The 15,665-nt window shown below is 39.1% G+C and overlaps 1 protein-coding gene across 4 annotated transcripts in view; it reads left to right on the forward strand.

Moving 5' to 3' along the window:
- Positions 1 to 15,234, forward strand: part of RBM33 (RNA binding motif protein 33) — a 101,143-nt gene extending 85,909 nt beyond the window's left edge. For all 4 annotated transcript variants that reach the window (XM_033068502.2, XM_033068589.2, XM_033068763.2 and 1 more), the window contains 2 exons: positions 8,245 to 8,333; positions 8,515 to 15,234. In XM_033068502.2, the coding sequence (XP_032924393.1) occupies positions 8,245 to 8,333; positions 8,515 to 8,563 (138 nt within the window). In that variant the 3' untranslated portion in view covers positions 8,564 to 15,234. The remainder of the gene's footprint in view (positions 1 to 8,244; positions 8,334 to 8,514) is intronic.
- The last annotated feature ends 431 nt before the right edge of the window (positions 15,235 to 15,665 follow it).

Raw genomic sequence — 15,665 nt, forward strand, 5'->3', positions numbered from 1 at the left:
TTCCTCAAAAGTGAATCTTCACTGGCATAACAGTTTTAAGTTGTGGAAAAAGTCTGTAATCTATCAGTGGAGTTAACAGGAGGAAGAGATTACTTTGCTTTTCCAGTCCAAAAGACTTGGGGTTTTATTTTTAGCTTTTTCTTGTCAGTATCATTCTCAGGGCACAAGTACCTTGCACAAACCTTGAAAACTTCTCCCAGTTTATAATGTTCAATGCTCCAAGCATTGCCATCAGCTTTCATTGAGGTATTCTGTGAGTCACAGCTTGGGAATAACTGGGCATGTCTGAGACAGGATGGGGAGAAACTTGAAGTTGAAAATTGGCATTTTTCCCCTTCCCATACCCTAGAAATAGAGAAAATTATCTTTTCCCATGTATAACCTTTGAAATACCTTTGCCTAATCACTGAAAACTCTTTAATTCTCATCCCTGCTTCAGCAAAGGTGCTCTCTTATTAACACAGGAAAAGTTAATACCATTAGATTCTCAAGACATTGAATATAAGAAAATCTTTGGGGCTCCAGGAGCATCCCCTTTGTTATAGCTGCCTTTTACAACTCAAACATGATGAAATTAGCAGAAGTGCTTCCTTCCAGTGTAACACTTTGCTGTCATAATCTTTCTGGAGAGGATAAGCTTTCAGAAGCAAATAATGTACCTGTAGTAAAATCTCATTGCTGATTCTAAAATAATTATGTGTTAGAAATAAAATTATGTATTCCAAAGTGCTGGAAAGTACAGAAGATTTCTGAGCACATCACTAAGCTAAAGCCTCCTGAGGATGGTGCTGGAGCAGTGACATTCAATGCACATCCATCTGGAACCACTTGATAAAGTAGATTACTAATAAGTTGCAAAGGTCATGAGAAACAGCACTTGTATTTTTTTTTGTTTTGTTTTGTGCTCTTGAATCCAGGTTTAATGATTGTACTGTCTAAAGAGAGTTGTGTTCAGCTAGGTGGAGTAGACCATTTTCTGGATCTCCAGATAATTTGAGTACTGAGGGTATTTTTCTATGGAGGGATTTCATCATAATCTTTAATCATGTTTTCTTACATCAGAGAGATGCAAAAATAAAACATCAGTGCAAAATCTCAGTGTTTGTGACGATTAAGATCATAAATTCTGTTGCTTGAAAAAAGAGAAGAAAGGAGAGATACACTGTTGTATATCAGCGGTAATGGAAATGTTGGGATCGTAGGTGTACTTTGAATAGTTCTGTAGATAAGGGTTTTACTCTGCTAACGCTGTCATTTCTGCTCTGGGAAAGGAAAAGCAATTCCAACACTGATGTGCCTGGCTTTGCTTTCTTGGAGTGACAGTGCTACCTAGTGCTCAGCTGGTGTAAAGGCAGCTACAGCCAGCCCCCTGCCCTGACTGTGCATTCCAAAGTGCTGGGTTTATCTCAGCTCACAGAGGCATCAGTGGAAATGGATGCACACACCCAGAACATTGGTGACCTTGCAGGTCAGCAGGGGGATTCTCCTCTGGCACAAGGTGCTCAGGCTGATGTGGGGAACACTTTGGTCTTTCTACTTGTGAAAACATTTTCAGCTGTTGCAGAAGCTATGGGAGAAGATATGGCCAGTCCTGCTGCTCCATCCTTGGGGAAAAGAGGAGCAGCTCCATCGTGAGCCTGTCCAGTTCAGCCTTGCTTTAGAGCTGTGTGTGAGTGACAGATGCCCAGCTCAGAGACAGAACAGCTTTTCTCTTACAACACCTTGCAAATGGAAATAGGAAGCTGAATACTTTTAAGGGCAGATAGTAGGAAGTCAAAGGTGGCAGAAAAGCAGGAAGGAGGAACAGAAGGTGGAGAGATCAATTGCAACAGCTAAGGGTGAAATAAATACATTCTGTCCCAGCCTGCCTGCCTGCTGGTAGTGACTGGGAAGTGTCACTGCCAGGAAAGATGCTTCAGGTGTCAGGAGACTGTGAGGACAATAAAAACATGTCTGCATTTATTGATGGGAGGGAAGAAAAAATAGAATGTGATCTTTCTGTTCAGAAGGTGCCTGCTGTGCTGCTGTTTGACTTGTTGCAGAGCAGCTTGGGTCACACACTAGAGGTGATGTTGGTTGGGGAAGTTTACTTTCTTTTTGCATAGACCTGGTTTTTAGCAGCTTTATATGAGCTACCACTCCTAATCCCAAACCTACTGATAAACTGAACATATGGTCTGCAGGGCAGTCCATTTACTTCAGTGAGAGAAATTAAATAAAGGAGGAAACTCTCTCTTCCCATGTGTCTGCTATAGTTGAAACAAGTGCTTGCTGCAGTCTCATTCCTGCCTGCTTGGTTTCCATCTCCCAGTGCTCTGTTATCTCCCTTTTAACTTCATACTCTCTGTGTAACCTCTGAGAGTTTTGGTATCAAAGGTGTTTGCATTCTGCAAACAGTCTCTTCCTTTGCACTTGAGGATGCCCTGCTGTTTGTCTCAAGGCCCTTGGTTTTGCAGTGAAGCTTTACTAGAGATTAGTGTGCTGTGATGATCATACCAGCTATTTGGAGGTGGTACAAGTTAGTGCAAATTTAATTGCAGGGCTTGGATAGAGGAGAAATTTGAGAGCAGTGCAGATCTTCATGCTTAAGGAAATACATTCAGAGGGAATGGTCCTTTTATGATATTCACGCTTTAGCCACTGGTTGGTAATAGTTCAGTTGCAGAAAAAGCCAGAGTTGCTGATTATTTTTTAAGTTGTTAAGTAATATGTTTTAAAACAACTTGTAAGCAAGCTCTCAATCAAAAGTGTGATTATGAAATACTGGATTTCTTTAATTTTCCATTCAGTCTAAGATCTGCATCTTCCCATGGCAGTTCCTAAGCAGAAAAAATAGACAGTCAAGATCAGTATGAGCTTTCTAAACCCCTTCCATGTGAAATACTCTTCTTCACTCTAAACTGGCTTTTTATTTTTAATGCTAGAAATATGTCAGAATATAATCTCTGTTCTCCAGAGTCAGACAGGAACATGCTCAGAATACCTGTGACCTCAGGCTGCTATCAGGAAGTGCTGCATGGTAGATCTGTACAGCCAAATCTGTGAAGTAACCAGTCATTTGAAATCCCTTGGAAGCTATTGTATGTATTGTCAATCCTTTCCACCTGAGTGGATCCCAGAAGAGGTTTTCATCCGCTGGTGAACATCTGACTAAGTCAACTTAAAGAGAAGATGTGAATGAAGTTGTTTTCTCAGAGCTGTGACGTTTGGGAGGATTGTGGTATTTCAGTTTAGGGGCTCATGATAGGAGATTGTGGTGTTGCACAGTGTGGCAGCAGGGAAGTCTCCTGTGGGGGCAGAGTGAGGGTCCTCCCATGAAATGAGTGATGCTTGCTAGAAGCAGCCGGTGTCCAGAGGCAGTGCTGCATCCTGCCCTGGCCTTCCAACATCTGTAGGTCACAGAATAAAACCAAACTCAGATCAAAGTGAGCTATCAGGCTTTGGGAAACATAGAACCATTTTGTTGTTGCAATGAAGATCATACTACCAAGGATTGCTGTAGGAGTATTTTTCTTTGAAATTGAGAGAGCAGCTGTTGTTAGTCCTGTGTGGTGCTCATAGCTGCTTTATGGTGCTGCCTCAGGTCTAAAACCAACACACTGAATTACTTTTGAGAAATGTGTATTGGATTGCATGACCACATTTTTGTACTGGGGGTCTGCAGGGGTGGCTTCTGTCAGAAGCTGCCTGAAGGTTCCCCTGTGTCTGTGCCAGCTGACTGCAGGATGGACCCACCACTGGCCTAGGCTGACCCCATCAGCAGGGTGGTTGTAACTCTGGGATAATGTGTTTTCAGAAGGGGGAGAGGGGCTATTGAATGGTATCACTGAAAAAAACAGCTGCCAAATTATTCAGAAAGGATGAAAAAAAATCAAGCTAAACTAGCAAGGTAATATGGTGAAGAGTTGCAAAATGAATGAATTTTTGGATGTATTTTCTTGGCTTGTACATTTGGAATCAAAAAAAAGCAGAAGCTGATGCACTAAGTCTTTGAGAAAATGCCTTGAATATTTGAGCTTATAAAATACCACAGGGTACACAAGGAATGGATTTGGGTTTTTTTCTGACTGTAGCTGTTAACATCATCTAAATGTAGGATCAGCTCTAAATTGCAAATTACCCCAAATTTGAAAAGACAGAAATAATGCAGTAGGATGAGTATGCAGTAATTTTACTTCAGGTTTCTGCTGAAGTGGAACTCTTAATTTCTATGCCCAGCCAATAGCCTGTCTGCTCAGGACCTACACCTATGGTAAATGTGTTGTGTGCCTTATAGTCAATATTCTTAAAACATAAAACTCAGAGCTTAAGTAATTAAGTGAGTAAGAAGGTATTGTCCCAGAATCAGAACATAAATAAATCTTTGTCAGCTGGATGCATAATGTTCACACTTGCAAGTCATGATAGATGAGGATTTGTTTGAAGACATGGCAAAGATGGTGGCATTTCAGGCCCTGGTCAAATCTTAGTAATTGTTTAGTAATTGTCTCTTGTTAAAACAAAACCAGAAGGTTTTTTTTTTATCTATACTCAAAGTAGGTGTATATACCTCATATACCTTAACAAATATGAAGTGATTATGCATAATTTTTGCTGACATATCTGAGCACAGCAGAGGCTGAGAATTTGAATTAAATACATTTAAATTTTTTTCCCAGACAGTTTCCAACTGGAGCAATATTGTTTGTGTAGCATTAGTTTATCCTTTGTTTTGCAGTCCTTAATTCTTAAATCTTAAATCTGTGGATGTGTAACTGCAGCAGTTGAGAAATGCTGCCTGACCCCAGGCTGGGGGATGGGTTATGTTCAGCTGTTCAGTGAAGGATCAGATGGGTTGGTTTTTTTTTCCATAGATGTATTGACTGGTGAAATTAAATCTGATAAAGATGCTTTTCAGTAAACTTACCCAAGAACTGATGCCTTGTTGCCAAAGCAGTTGAATATTAAAATGCAGTGTTTTGTGTTTTGACTGCCCTTTTTTTTTTTTTTTGCTTTGGAAAATAAAGCAGTAATACAGTGTAAGAACACAGTACCCAAACTAGTCAGTCAATAGGCTTATTAATTCATAAGAAAGTATAAATAAGTTATCTATAATAATATTTAGATGCTTTGCCTAATTTTGTTAATAAGTCAGCATGACACCAGAATGTCTTCCTTTCGTGAATTTTTTACATGCTAATTACTGAGAAACTTGTTAATAATTCATCATCATGCTTGTATAAACTGCAAAATCAAATTTTGCTTTTGTGCCTCTCAAGAATATTAATACAATAATAGCTCAGTTCTTGTGGGAAAAGTCACCAAACACAGAAGCTTCTCTTCTTCAGTTGATCACAACAGGGGTCTGGAGCATGGAGCATTGGGAGAATCTGCTGTGGTGGTTGAGTGAGCCCTGACACTGTGGGGAGGATCAGCTGGCAGCAGGAGAGCTGGAGGTGGATCTGGAGAGGGGAGGGAAGCAGCTGACAGCAGGACATGCAGGGTGCAGCTGGAAGGATTCATCCCTGAGTTCTTGTACAGTTCCTCTTGTTGAACTGTTCACTGAAATATTCATCCTTTTGGTGATTCAAACAGATTTTTCTCTTACTAAAAGTGTTGACTTCTTTGAAAGGAACAGATTTTTTGTTTGGTTGGGTTTTTTTAGTTGTAATTCAGAGATACCTTTGTTGTCAACTCTTAAAGTTTGTTCTTTCGAAATCTTATTTAAGGGCTGTGTGTAATTTTTAGTCTTCAAAGCATAGTCCTCAGTGACAGGATTTACTTAGTTCAGGATTCTTTCTAAGCAAGAAAAGTGGTGTCAAGAAAATGTGTGTTAAGATCTAGTTCTGTAAATCATAAAAAAGTGAGATCAGTAAGGGAGGAGAACACAGACTTCAGCATCTGTCAGTTATTCCTGCAGATAAATCTGCAGGTGCAGTGAGCTCTATCCAGGTCTTTCACTGCTGCTTTCTGCAGTGTGACTGCATTCCTGTTGGCAAAATGTGCTTAACTGTGTCAAGAGCATTATGATTTAAAAAGAAATAAAAATCATCTGCTGAGTGGTTTTTTTAAAAGCTAAATCCTATTTCTACCAGCTCAGAAATGGAGAAGTTGCAGTGATTTAGCTACACCTTTTCATAATAGCAGCTTTCCAAAAAACTATAAAATGCAAATTAACCTGCTGATGCTTATCAGATTTGCTGAATCCTTTAACTTTTACTCAGCTTTCACTTTGCAATCACATGCATTACTTTCACTTTGAAATACTAAACATCTGTGATTTTCCTGAAGAGAGGAAAGTTCCCTGTCAGTTACAGGAAGTTGAAAAATTAATTGCTTCAAAATCACATATAGGTGAGTTACAGAAAGTGGCAAAGCTGAATTGGCAGGCTCAGATACAAAGAAATGTGACTTAGCAGGAGCCATGGCTCTTGTTAAATACACATCTTACCAAGAGTCTTAAGTGTTCAAAATAGATAGAAGTAGACAATTTTAATAACAAATTTCATCTAGGTATTTGACATCTTGCTTAAAGTGCTGCATTAGATGGAATGAACAGGGAACAGATTAGTGAGATTAAAAATTCTTTCACTAAGAGATACCGAAGTATGTTGCCCTTAAAATGTATTGAGTGGGATTGTATGTTGTTCCCCAAGGAATTGTTGCTTACTCTAAAGATCTGTGGTACTTTTTTAACAGTCTAGATGATGGTATAGAATTTTTGAAGGTAATATTTAAAATCCTAAAGACCATCAGAGGGCTGGAATCATCCAAGTGTGGGGGATGCAGCTGAAATCGAGGCAAAATGCAGAAATAAAGAATTATGTTCATACTTACCTATCAGGAGGTCATAATCTAGGAGAATTTTAAGGTGTCCATATATATGTGTGTGTGTATGTATATCTAAATATCAATATTAAACTGTATTGCCTTTATGTAGGAACTCAGAGAAAAGTAGAATATTAATAATTCTTTATTCTGCATCCAAAGCCATAAGAACAACTGGAAGCTGAATCAGAGCAACTCTGTCTTTAATGCAGCATAGGCTATTAAACATCCAGAACTTGCTGTGAGATGTTGGAATCACTGTGGTGCTGTGAAATTTTGATTGAAGCTTTCAGATCTGTTTTAACTTCATTACCCTGAAATCTCTGGCGTGTGTTCACAGGCAGCAGGATTTCAGGATCATATTTCCTTCCTTAGTATTCTGTGATGCTGAATATTTGCTGGATGTTCTCACTCATTGTTGGATGTGTAGCTATTTAATGTGCAAAGCTTCATCTTCTTGAATTTCTGAAGTGTCTTTTGGAAAAATATTCTGTTCTAACTGAAGGACTAACTCAAAGCATCAACTTTAATCTTCCTAAGTGTGATAAAACCTCTTTACCAAGGCCACAGGACTGCTCTCTGGGATCAGCCTGACCTGGACTTCCTGCTGCAGCAGGGAATAAGGACATGAGTTCTCCAGAGCCCTGGCTGAGGTGTGCTGTAGTTCTGGAGAGCTCAGTGCCATGTGTAGGGCATTGGCCACAGTTAAAACATTGTCAGCTGCTGCTCTCATGGTATGGGAGGCACAGCTCAGATGGACTTGTCTGAGGAGATGTGTGTTGTAGGGAGGACTTGGATGTGGTGACCTGATCCATCTCAGTGGGATTTTGTGGTGGTGTCTGTCAAAAGCTGGCCTCTTGTTTTATAAAAACAGTGTGAAGATATGCAGTTGAGGGAACTTACCACTTTTTTCTGTTTCTGCCCTGTTTAACCTGAAGAAAACCCTGATCCCTTAATGTACATCAAGTAAATGACTCCAGGTGCTTGTGTGGGCAGTTGAGCTCTGACCAGTTGAATGCTTTTTCTGGGTAGGAGTTTGGCTGTGGAGTTTGGCTCATCTGTGTGGACTGAATTGAAGAGTTGTCACCTTTGCTTAACAAGTGCTGGTCTGGGTTTTCAGGTGGTACAGTTACTTAATGCACCAGCTCAAACACCAGCATCTGGGACCCTGACTGCAGTCTCAGAAGTCTCTTTCCAGTTTGTTCTCTTGTGATACCCTAACTGCAGTCTCAGAAGTCTCTTTCCAGTCTGTTCTCTTCTGGGACCCTGACTGCAGTCTCAGAAGTCTCCAGTCTATTCTTTTATTTATATTGAAATATGTTTCTGAATAAAGAAATACAGCAACATTTCAGTCGGTTTCATGCAAAATAAGGGGCTATTGTGAAGTGGATCTTGAAGTGAATATTAAAAATATGTTTTGGCTTTTTGTCTCTGCAGAGTTTACAGATGCTCCCTCAGCAACGGAAAGCCATAGCAAAATTCAAGGAGCCAGCACATGCTTTAGCATTTCAACAGAAATTCCACAGGTAAATAATTAAGCATTGCTGCCGCCTGGTTCCTTCCCTCCTTTCAGAAGATAAAATCAGTCTCCTCTGGCTCAGTGTTTCTTTAATCCAATCAAGCATCTGTTGATTAGTGACCTTCATAGAAGCTCCATGCCAGAATCAGTCTGAGCACCACATTTAACTTTCTTTTAACTTTTAACAGGCACATGATAGATCTGTCCCACATCAACGTGGCACTGATTGTGGAGTGATGTCTGCTGAGAGAAGCCCCTGCACCTGCCTCAGTGTACTGTGGAGCTACAGACTCACAGTGGAGAGTCCATCAGGCTGGGAGCCCTGTCAGCTCAGTCTGTAACTGCTCTGTTGAACTACAGAAAGCACCAAGGTGACCTCCAGGAGAGGTGAATTCCAGAGGATCTGCAAAGGTGGAAATTCGGTTTGGTTTCTTCACATTCTGTTGTAACCACATGGAATTATAGAATTTTTTTTTCAAAATGCTTTTGATGCATGTAGACACTGTTCTTCAAGATCCTACTGTGTGACCACAGTGACTTGAGAGAGAGCGATTACAGCGAAAGATTTAAAAAACTTTCTCCATAGCAAAGAATATTTGATAATGGTTGCTCTTATCTTCAGTACAAGGTATTTGAATGAAAACTCATTTTTCTAAACAAATTAGTTGCATTGTATACCTGAGAGCACAGAAGGTATTCTTGCATAGATTTGAACATGGTCTGCTTTGCTGAATAGCAGTTTGCTGAGAAGCTTTGGAGGTGACACTGGAAAACTGTAGTTTTGACCTTTGTAAATAAGTCTGTCTTTGCATTTTTCTGTTCCAACACAGACTTCCATCTTCTCTTTCCAACTCCACTTATTGCATAAAACCCTGTGTAGGAGGAATAACACTGCTGTATTTTCCCTTGGTTTTTAAGAACAAGGATCTTCGTCCTTCAGTAGCATTGTGGGGTAGTGAACTCCGAGTTGTAATTAGGTCGTTTTAAATAATTCTGCCAGTTGCAAGGAAAAAGAAATATTTGGTGGGTCACTTCAAAAATGTTATGCAGGAAGAGTGGTGCATTCCTGATAGTTCTTTTGGGCTATGTTTCATGGTTGCCTCATGCTTTATTTTGATCAGGATTTTTTTTTTTTTGAGATTTATTTTGTGACTGAACCATAAGAAACCCATAACTGAAAGGACTTGTTTTGATGTGGTGTTCCTGATACATAAAGGACTATAAGGACATTGTGAATCTCTCTGTCAGTTCCCAAAAATGCCATGCAAACATTAAGGAACTTATATTTTATTCAAAGTAAAATTCGTAATGTTTCCTTTTGGTTAGAACCGTCCAGACGGGGTTGCCAAAGGAACAACTTTTTTCACTTACTTCTGAATAAACTTATTAAAATGTCATCTTTATATTGGATTCCAGTTTTTATGAACACTTCCTTAGGTTTTAGACTATGATGTTTTGCTTCATGCTTTATTTTAAGAATACTCTTAAGCACTCCACCTACTTTTTGAAAGGGGGGACTTACAGAAATGTAGGTTTGTTATCTGAGTGACTGCAGAAAAACACTATGGGTATGAAGGAAAAGAACTGCAGATGGGGTCCAAAAGGCATGCCAAGCTGGAAGGGATGAGCTAAGCAAATTTATAGAATTTAGAGTACTTTTTTTTAATAGGGTTTTTTTTTTTTTTATAATGATGATCTAATGGCACAGATACCTAATTGGCTTTCTTCCATTTTGTCCAGATTTTCAATTAAGTTAAAGTTACCAAAAATAATGAGGGAATAAGTACTGTCAAAAGTCTTCTAGGTAGACCTGCTCTCTATTCATTGAAGCAATATGGAATAACTTGGTGCTTAGGAAATACTCTTTAAGTCCATTTAAAACTTAGTGACAAGACACAGTAACAGAATGAGAATCTTTTCACGGAAGCGAGGTTTACACCCTCCTGTATAATTCATGCATAATGTTTAATGACAGCCACAATTGCTGTACATGAAGTTCTGTCAGTGCTGTTAGAGCCAAGCCCAGGACAGAGCATGAGCTGCAGGTAGGAAGTGCCCAGTGGGACCAACCCCAAAGATCTGCAGATTGATCAGCCCCAGGCTGTTTGCTTCTCTCACCATCAGCCCTGGGAACCTTACACTGCCTCCTCAGGTTATGTCACTTTTATTCTTAAGAAATAACTGCTTTACTTTAAACAAGGCATTGAGCAGTTGCAGCAAGCAGGACAAGGAGACATCTCGGAGTGGAGTTACGATAGTGCGTGTCTGGAAATCTGGGATAGATGCACACACCAGACAGGCCAGCAGCTGAGTTCAGCAGTAGGAACATCTGCAGTTGATCAGCTGTCCTGTCAGAAGCAAACATTATTGGGGTTAGAGGGTTTCTTGGAGCCTAAGAATATGGGTTTGATTCAAAAGTCAAAGAAGTTTGTAGAAATGCTCCTGCTTTGGGTTTTGAATCCATCCCAAAGAGCCTGAGGTTCAGCCAACTTAAGTTTTAAAAATTTTTATTCAGTTGGGGTTTTTAATTTTTTTTTTTTTTTTTTGAGACAAATGTGTGGCTTTGGAGTAAAGATACGAAATGGCCTCATATCTATTTAAATGAAGGAGTGACGTGAGCAATGTCTGTTTAATGAGTAGATGCATCCTTTTTAACAGCAGTTGCAGATTATTGCTTAGACAGGGTATGGGTGGATTTATGGGGGTTAATTCAGCTGCTTTCTGCAGTACCTGGGTACCTTCCTTCATGTCAACATACCATATGTATGTATGTCTATACTTGTTTTATTATACACATACATACATACCCACACCCTGTGTTATCACTGTAACTCTAATATCCTAAAAAACTCAGTAGCAAAAGTAGCAGTTAGGTGAGTCATTTTTTAAAATGTTTGTGTTCCCTTACTTCTCCAATCCTAATTTAAAAGTGGATCTCTTGGCATTGATCCGTTTGGATGATACAGCTCCTTTAGATCCATTTGTTGTCTCCTCCCAAAAAACCCAAAGGAAGTAGAGGTAAAGCTAGACAGACGTGTTCTTGATGTGTTCTCTTCCAGCACAGAGTTAAATCTGAGCATTTTAAGTTTAACTTTCTTGGAAGATCTGTTGCAACCATTATCTTGTTCTTTCTTTGTAGTGAATTCACAATACGATGCAAAACGGAAAAAAAAAGAGAAGGCATTTAATGTAGTATGTAAATATTGAACTTTTAAAATTAAAATGCTACTCAAAGTGCTTACAGTCAACCACATCTTAGCTATTTGTTAGTTTTTTGTGTTGTCTTATCTAAATTTAAATGGATATGGTTCCATAAATGTTGATGTGTTTTTGTGTATATCTTCAAATTTTTATAAAGATGCTAGTAAGTCAATACATATATCCTGATCTGTGTATTATTTGTTCAGTTTTTATTAGCATACTTTTATAATTATTTAAATAGGCAACTCCAGTAGGTGGTTTATATGAAGTGAGCTTTTTTTTTTCCAAATTACTTCATTTCCATCTTGTACCACTGGAAAATTCACTTTATAACTATTCATATTTTGCCTTGACTAAAATATTGAATTACCCATATGATCTGTGGTATTTTAGTAGAATGTTCTTTTTCTTTTTTTTTTCTTTTTTTATTAAAAAAACCTCTAAAACAACTCTGTCCTTTAACTTCTGAGGGGAAATACAGTACACTGTCAGACCAAGGCATGGGGTCTCTCTGGGTTTGTTCCATTGTGCTGTTTGCAGGTACAAATCAGGTCTGTGGTGTAATACTGTCCTCAAAAGTTGGGGCTGTTTTGGTTTCACAGTTTTGGTTTCACACATAGGACAGGTTGGTGGCACGTTGGTGCACGGCAGTGTTGGCAGTGCCACCCCAGCCCTGTGGTGCTGTGCTGGGCACACTCAGGTCCCTGCTGCAGGCAGGGGGACCAGGACAGGTCTGTAGCATTTCCACAGGCAGAGGGATGCTGTCCTCAGCCCACACATATCCCCAGTGGGACTTTGGGAAGGAGGAGTGGATACCAGCACCCCCTGTGCAGTATCCTTGGATTTCTAGTCTATCCCCCCAGTTTCAATCTGAAGATTCACTTCAGGTTTCCAAATTTCTGTCAAGAAGTCCTTCCAGCCTTTAAAATGCCAAGCAGACTGAACATTTTGATTCACTAATGCTAGGTTCCACTGCAAGGATACAGATCAGAGTAAAACTGAAGGTTATTTCAGAATAACCTTGGAGGTCCTCATAGGTTTTTTTTTTTGATGTCAGCTACTGGGGATAAGAAAATTAAGACAATACCTTTTACTTGGTGCTGCTTTTTTGTTTGTTTTTTTTTTAAACATAGTGTCTTTTATCTGTGTAGTTGAAATGATGCAGTTTCCCTGGAAGCTGCTGCAGGCACTTCCTGCTGTTTGCACTCAGTAGCTGCGTGTCTGTATGTGTGTGTGGGTGTGTCACCCTTGTAGCTGGGGTGACAGGGGGGTGGGAGGCTCTGGGTTTCTTCTTTTGAGGGTTTTTTTGGCCTGGTTTTTTTTTTGGTTTTTGGGTTTTTTTTGTTGGGTTTGTTTTTTTTTTTTTTGTCTGCTTGGGGATTACCCTGGATTTCTCCTCTGGCATAGTATTGTGATGTTGTGTCCTTTGTGTAGTACTGTGTCTGTGGTGCAAGTCGTGGTACTTGAAGGTAGAAACCTGGCTTCACCTGATCACTGTCAAAAAGGCATTTTTTTGTTCAGAGAGACATAAACCTTTATTTAATGCATTTTTTGTGCTTTTGTTTTTGTTTATTTTTTTAGCATCATGGTAGATGAGAAATTAAATGTAAAGGAAACAAATCCTGAACAGATTGCAGAAAGTTAGCTGTATTACAAAAGTCATTTAGGGTGACATAGAGCTTTTTTTTCAATGTTGCCTTAAATGATGCCTTGCCCTCTAATTAATTCATAAACATAATACTTGAAAGTATTTTATCTTAAATCAGTATCAAATCCTAAGGATTTTCTGTAAGGTTTTTTTGTAACCTGGTTTTTAATCATGGAGATAACTTACTGTCCACATGAGCACAGGGGCTTGTGTACAAAACCAGATTCATATTGGATCCTTGGTATGCCAACTTCTGGTACAATATGGTTGGGAAGGATCATTTTGTTCTTTATAACGCTGCTTTTGGCAGGGTTGGGTTTTTTTTAATTTCAAACAAACAAACAAACTCCCTTTTCTACTTCTCTGCTTATTTTGATGGAAAGTGTGGTCCTTATTGCATTAAAGAAAACCTCAAGCAGAAAGTTAATCTTGGAGTCTTTCAGGTGCCTGTGTTGCTCTCTGCTTTCTTGGTTGGATGCACTGATTTTTCTAACTAACTGGAAATGGGCTTTATAGATACATCTTTTCAACAGGTTACACTGCTTTTATTTTATGTAACAGCACTTGTGTTCAGTGGTTTTTACCATCTAAACTTTAAACAGTATTGCAGATTACCAATGCTTTTGTAAAAGAACCTGTGTACAGTTAAATGTAGCTGTATTGCATTGTTGTGTGTAGTCACTTGGAAGATCAAACACTGCTGTATTGATGTTGTGTTTGTTCAGGATTTTCTTTGTGTGCATCTAATGGATTTTAATATGCATGGTATTTTTTTCCTAGTGTCTGTCAGGCTGAGTTTGGAACCTTACAGTTTTGTTTCTATTTTCAGAATAACTAAACCATTTGTTTGCAGGTTTTCTTTTTCAGATGATGAAACTTCTTTTAGCGTTTTAACTTCTAATTAATAGACATTTTCACTTACAGATCCAGCAGAGACCAGACACTAACACTTATTTTTTTTTTGCAGCTGATCTTCTGTACCGTTGCATATAATTTTATTTATAAAGGAGCCCTTGGATTAAGTCAGCTTTCTTTTTCCTGTGGTAACCCCTTGCCTCTCTGCTATGCTTTTTCTCATCCCCACCTCATTTGCCCCCATTTTTCCATTTCCACAAGGATATTTGTATCCTTGTTATATTCCTGCCCTTTTCACTCCCTGTTAATTTCTCTGGTTTTTTTTTTTTTTTTCTGAATGCATTGCATTCAATCTTTTCCTCTGTTTTCTGTTCTTCCAACTCTTTTGAGGGTGCTTGAACCCTAGATGTCCTGCCCTGAACCCCACCATGCTGTACTTCTCTTTGCAGACTCTGGTGCCTGAAGCTGAGGTTGCTTTGGTGCAGGTATCACCCCTTGGGCGATGCTGAGTCCCACAGCACTGGAGAAGCATCACTTTTAACACTTTTGCTTTGCAGTTTGACCCATGCTGGGAATGTAGACATTTCCTTTACATGCTTGAGCATTTAGCCAGGCTAAACAGGATTAACAACTATTTTATCCTTTTCACTTTTTCAGGAGCTCTGTTCTTGAATTCAGTGATAGTAATAGCACTTTTTGTTATTGCCACCTAGAAATACCAACACTGTCGACACGATTCTACCTCCTATTACTATTACTGAATGTGATCCTTCCTAACCTGTAAAGTCCTAAGCAGTGTGTATATCTATATATACATATATCTATATTTGGGTGTTTTGAGAATCATTTCAAATGTACTGCTCTAATCTGGATTGCAGAGTTTGTTCATTAGCAGTTCAGGATATAAATTCAGCAGCCGACTGTATCATACTGACTGCACTGGGAGTGCATCTGCCTCATGTTTTCTACAGCATCATCTGCACAGGGTGTGCACTGCTGATTGCTTGAGTGTAATTCTGGACTATACCAAACCCTCCACGTGCATAAGAGATTTTTGTCGTACCTATTTAAGTGACTGTAAAAGTGGAAACACAAAGATGATCTCATGTACAAGTTTTTTTACATGTAATTCCATGTTTGAAATGTGAACATGTAAATATATTTATTGTACCTAAAATATGTCAATAAAACCTGATCTTTATAATTTCCTGCGTTGTTGTTTGATGTACTTCAAACATGTCAAAAAAAAACTTCACACACCAGATTATTTTACCATTTTTATTATGGTATCATCTCTGGGCTTACTTTTACATCAGCAGTATAGCACAGGGTTCTTTCCCAGCTGTGCAAAGGTGTCCCAGACGGAAACAAAAGTGACTGAGGGTGGAAGGAACTTGTGCTGATTCAAAGGGTCTGGAAGATAAAAAAGGAGATAACACACATACAGGAGGAAAGCTTCTGAGTGTTAAGGCTTTTTAGCTATACTGACATGCCTAATAACAGATCTCTACTTTCAAATACTGCTTTTCTTAATTCATGACATAAAGAGGGGCTCTTGGCAAGCTCAGTTATTTCCTGAACACAATTATATCAGCATAAATGGAGGCTAATTCCACTGGCCTGTTGTAGATTGAG

Source organism: Catharus ustulatus, chromosome 1, assembly GCF_009819885.2.
Source record: "Catharus ustulatus isolate bCatUst1 chromosome 1, bCatUst1.pri.v2, whole genome shotgun sequence".
In the NCBI taxonomy this organism is placed as follows: domain Eukaryota; kingdom Metazoa; phylum Chordata; class Aves; order Passeriformes; family Turdidae; genus Catharus; species Catharus ustulatus.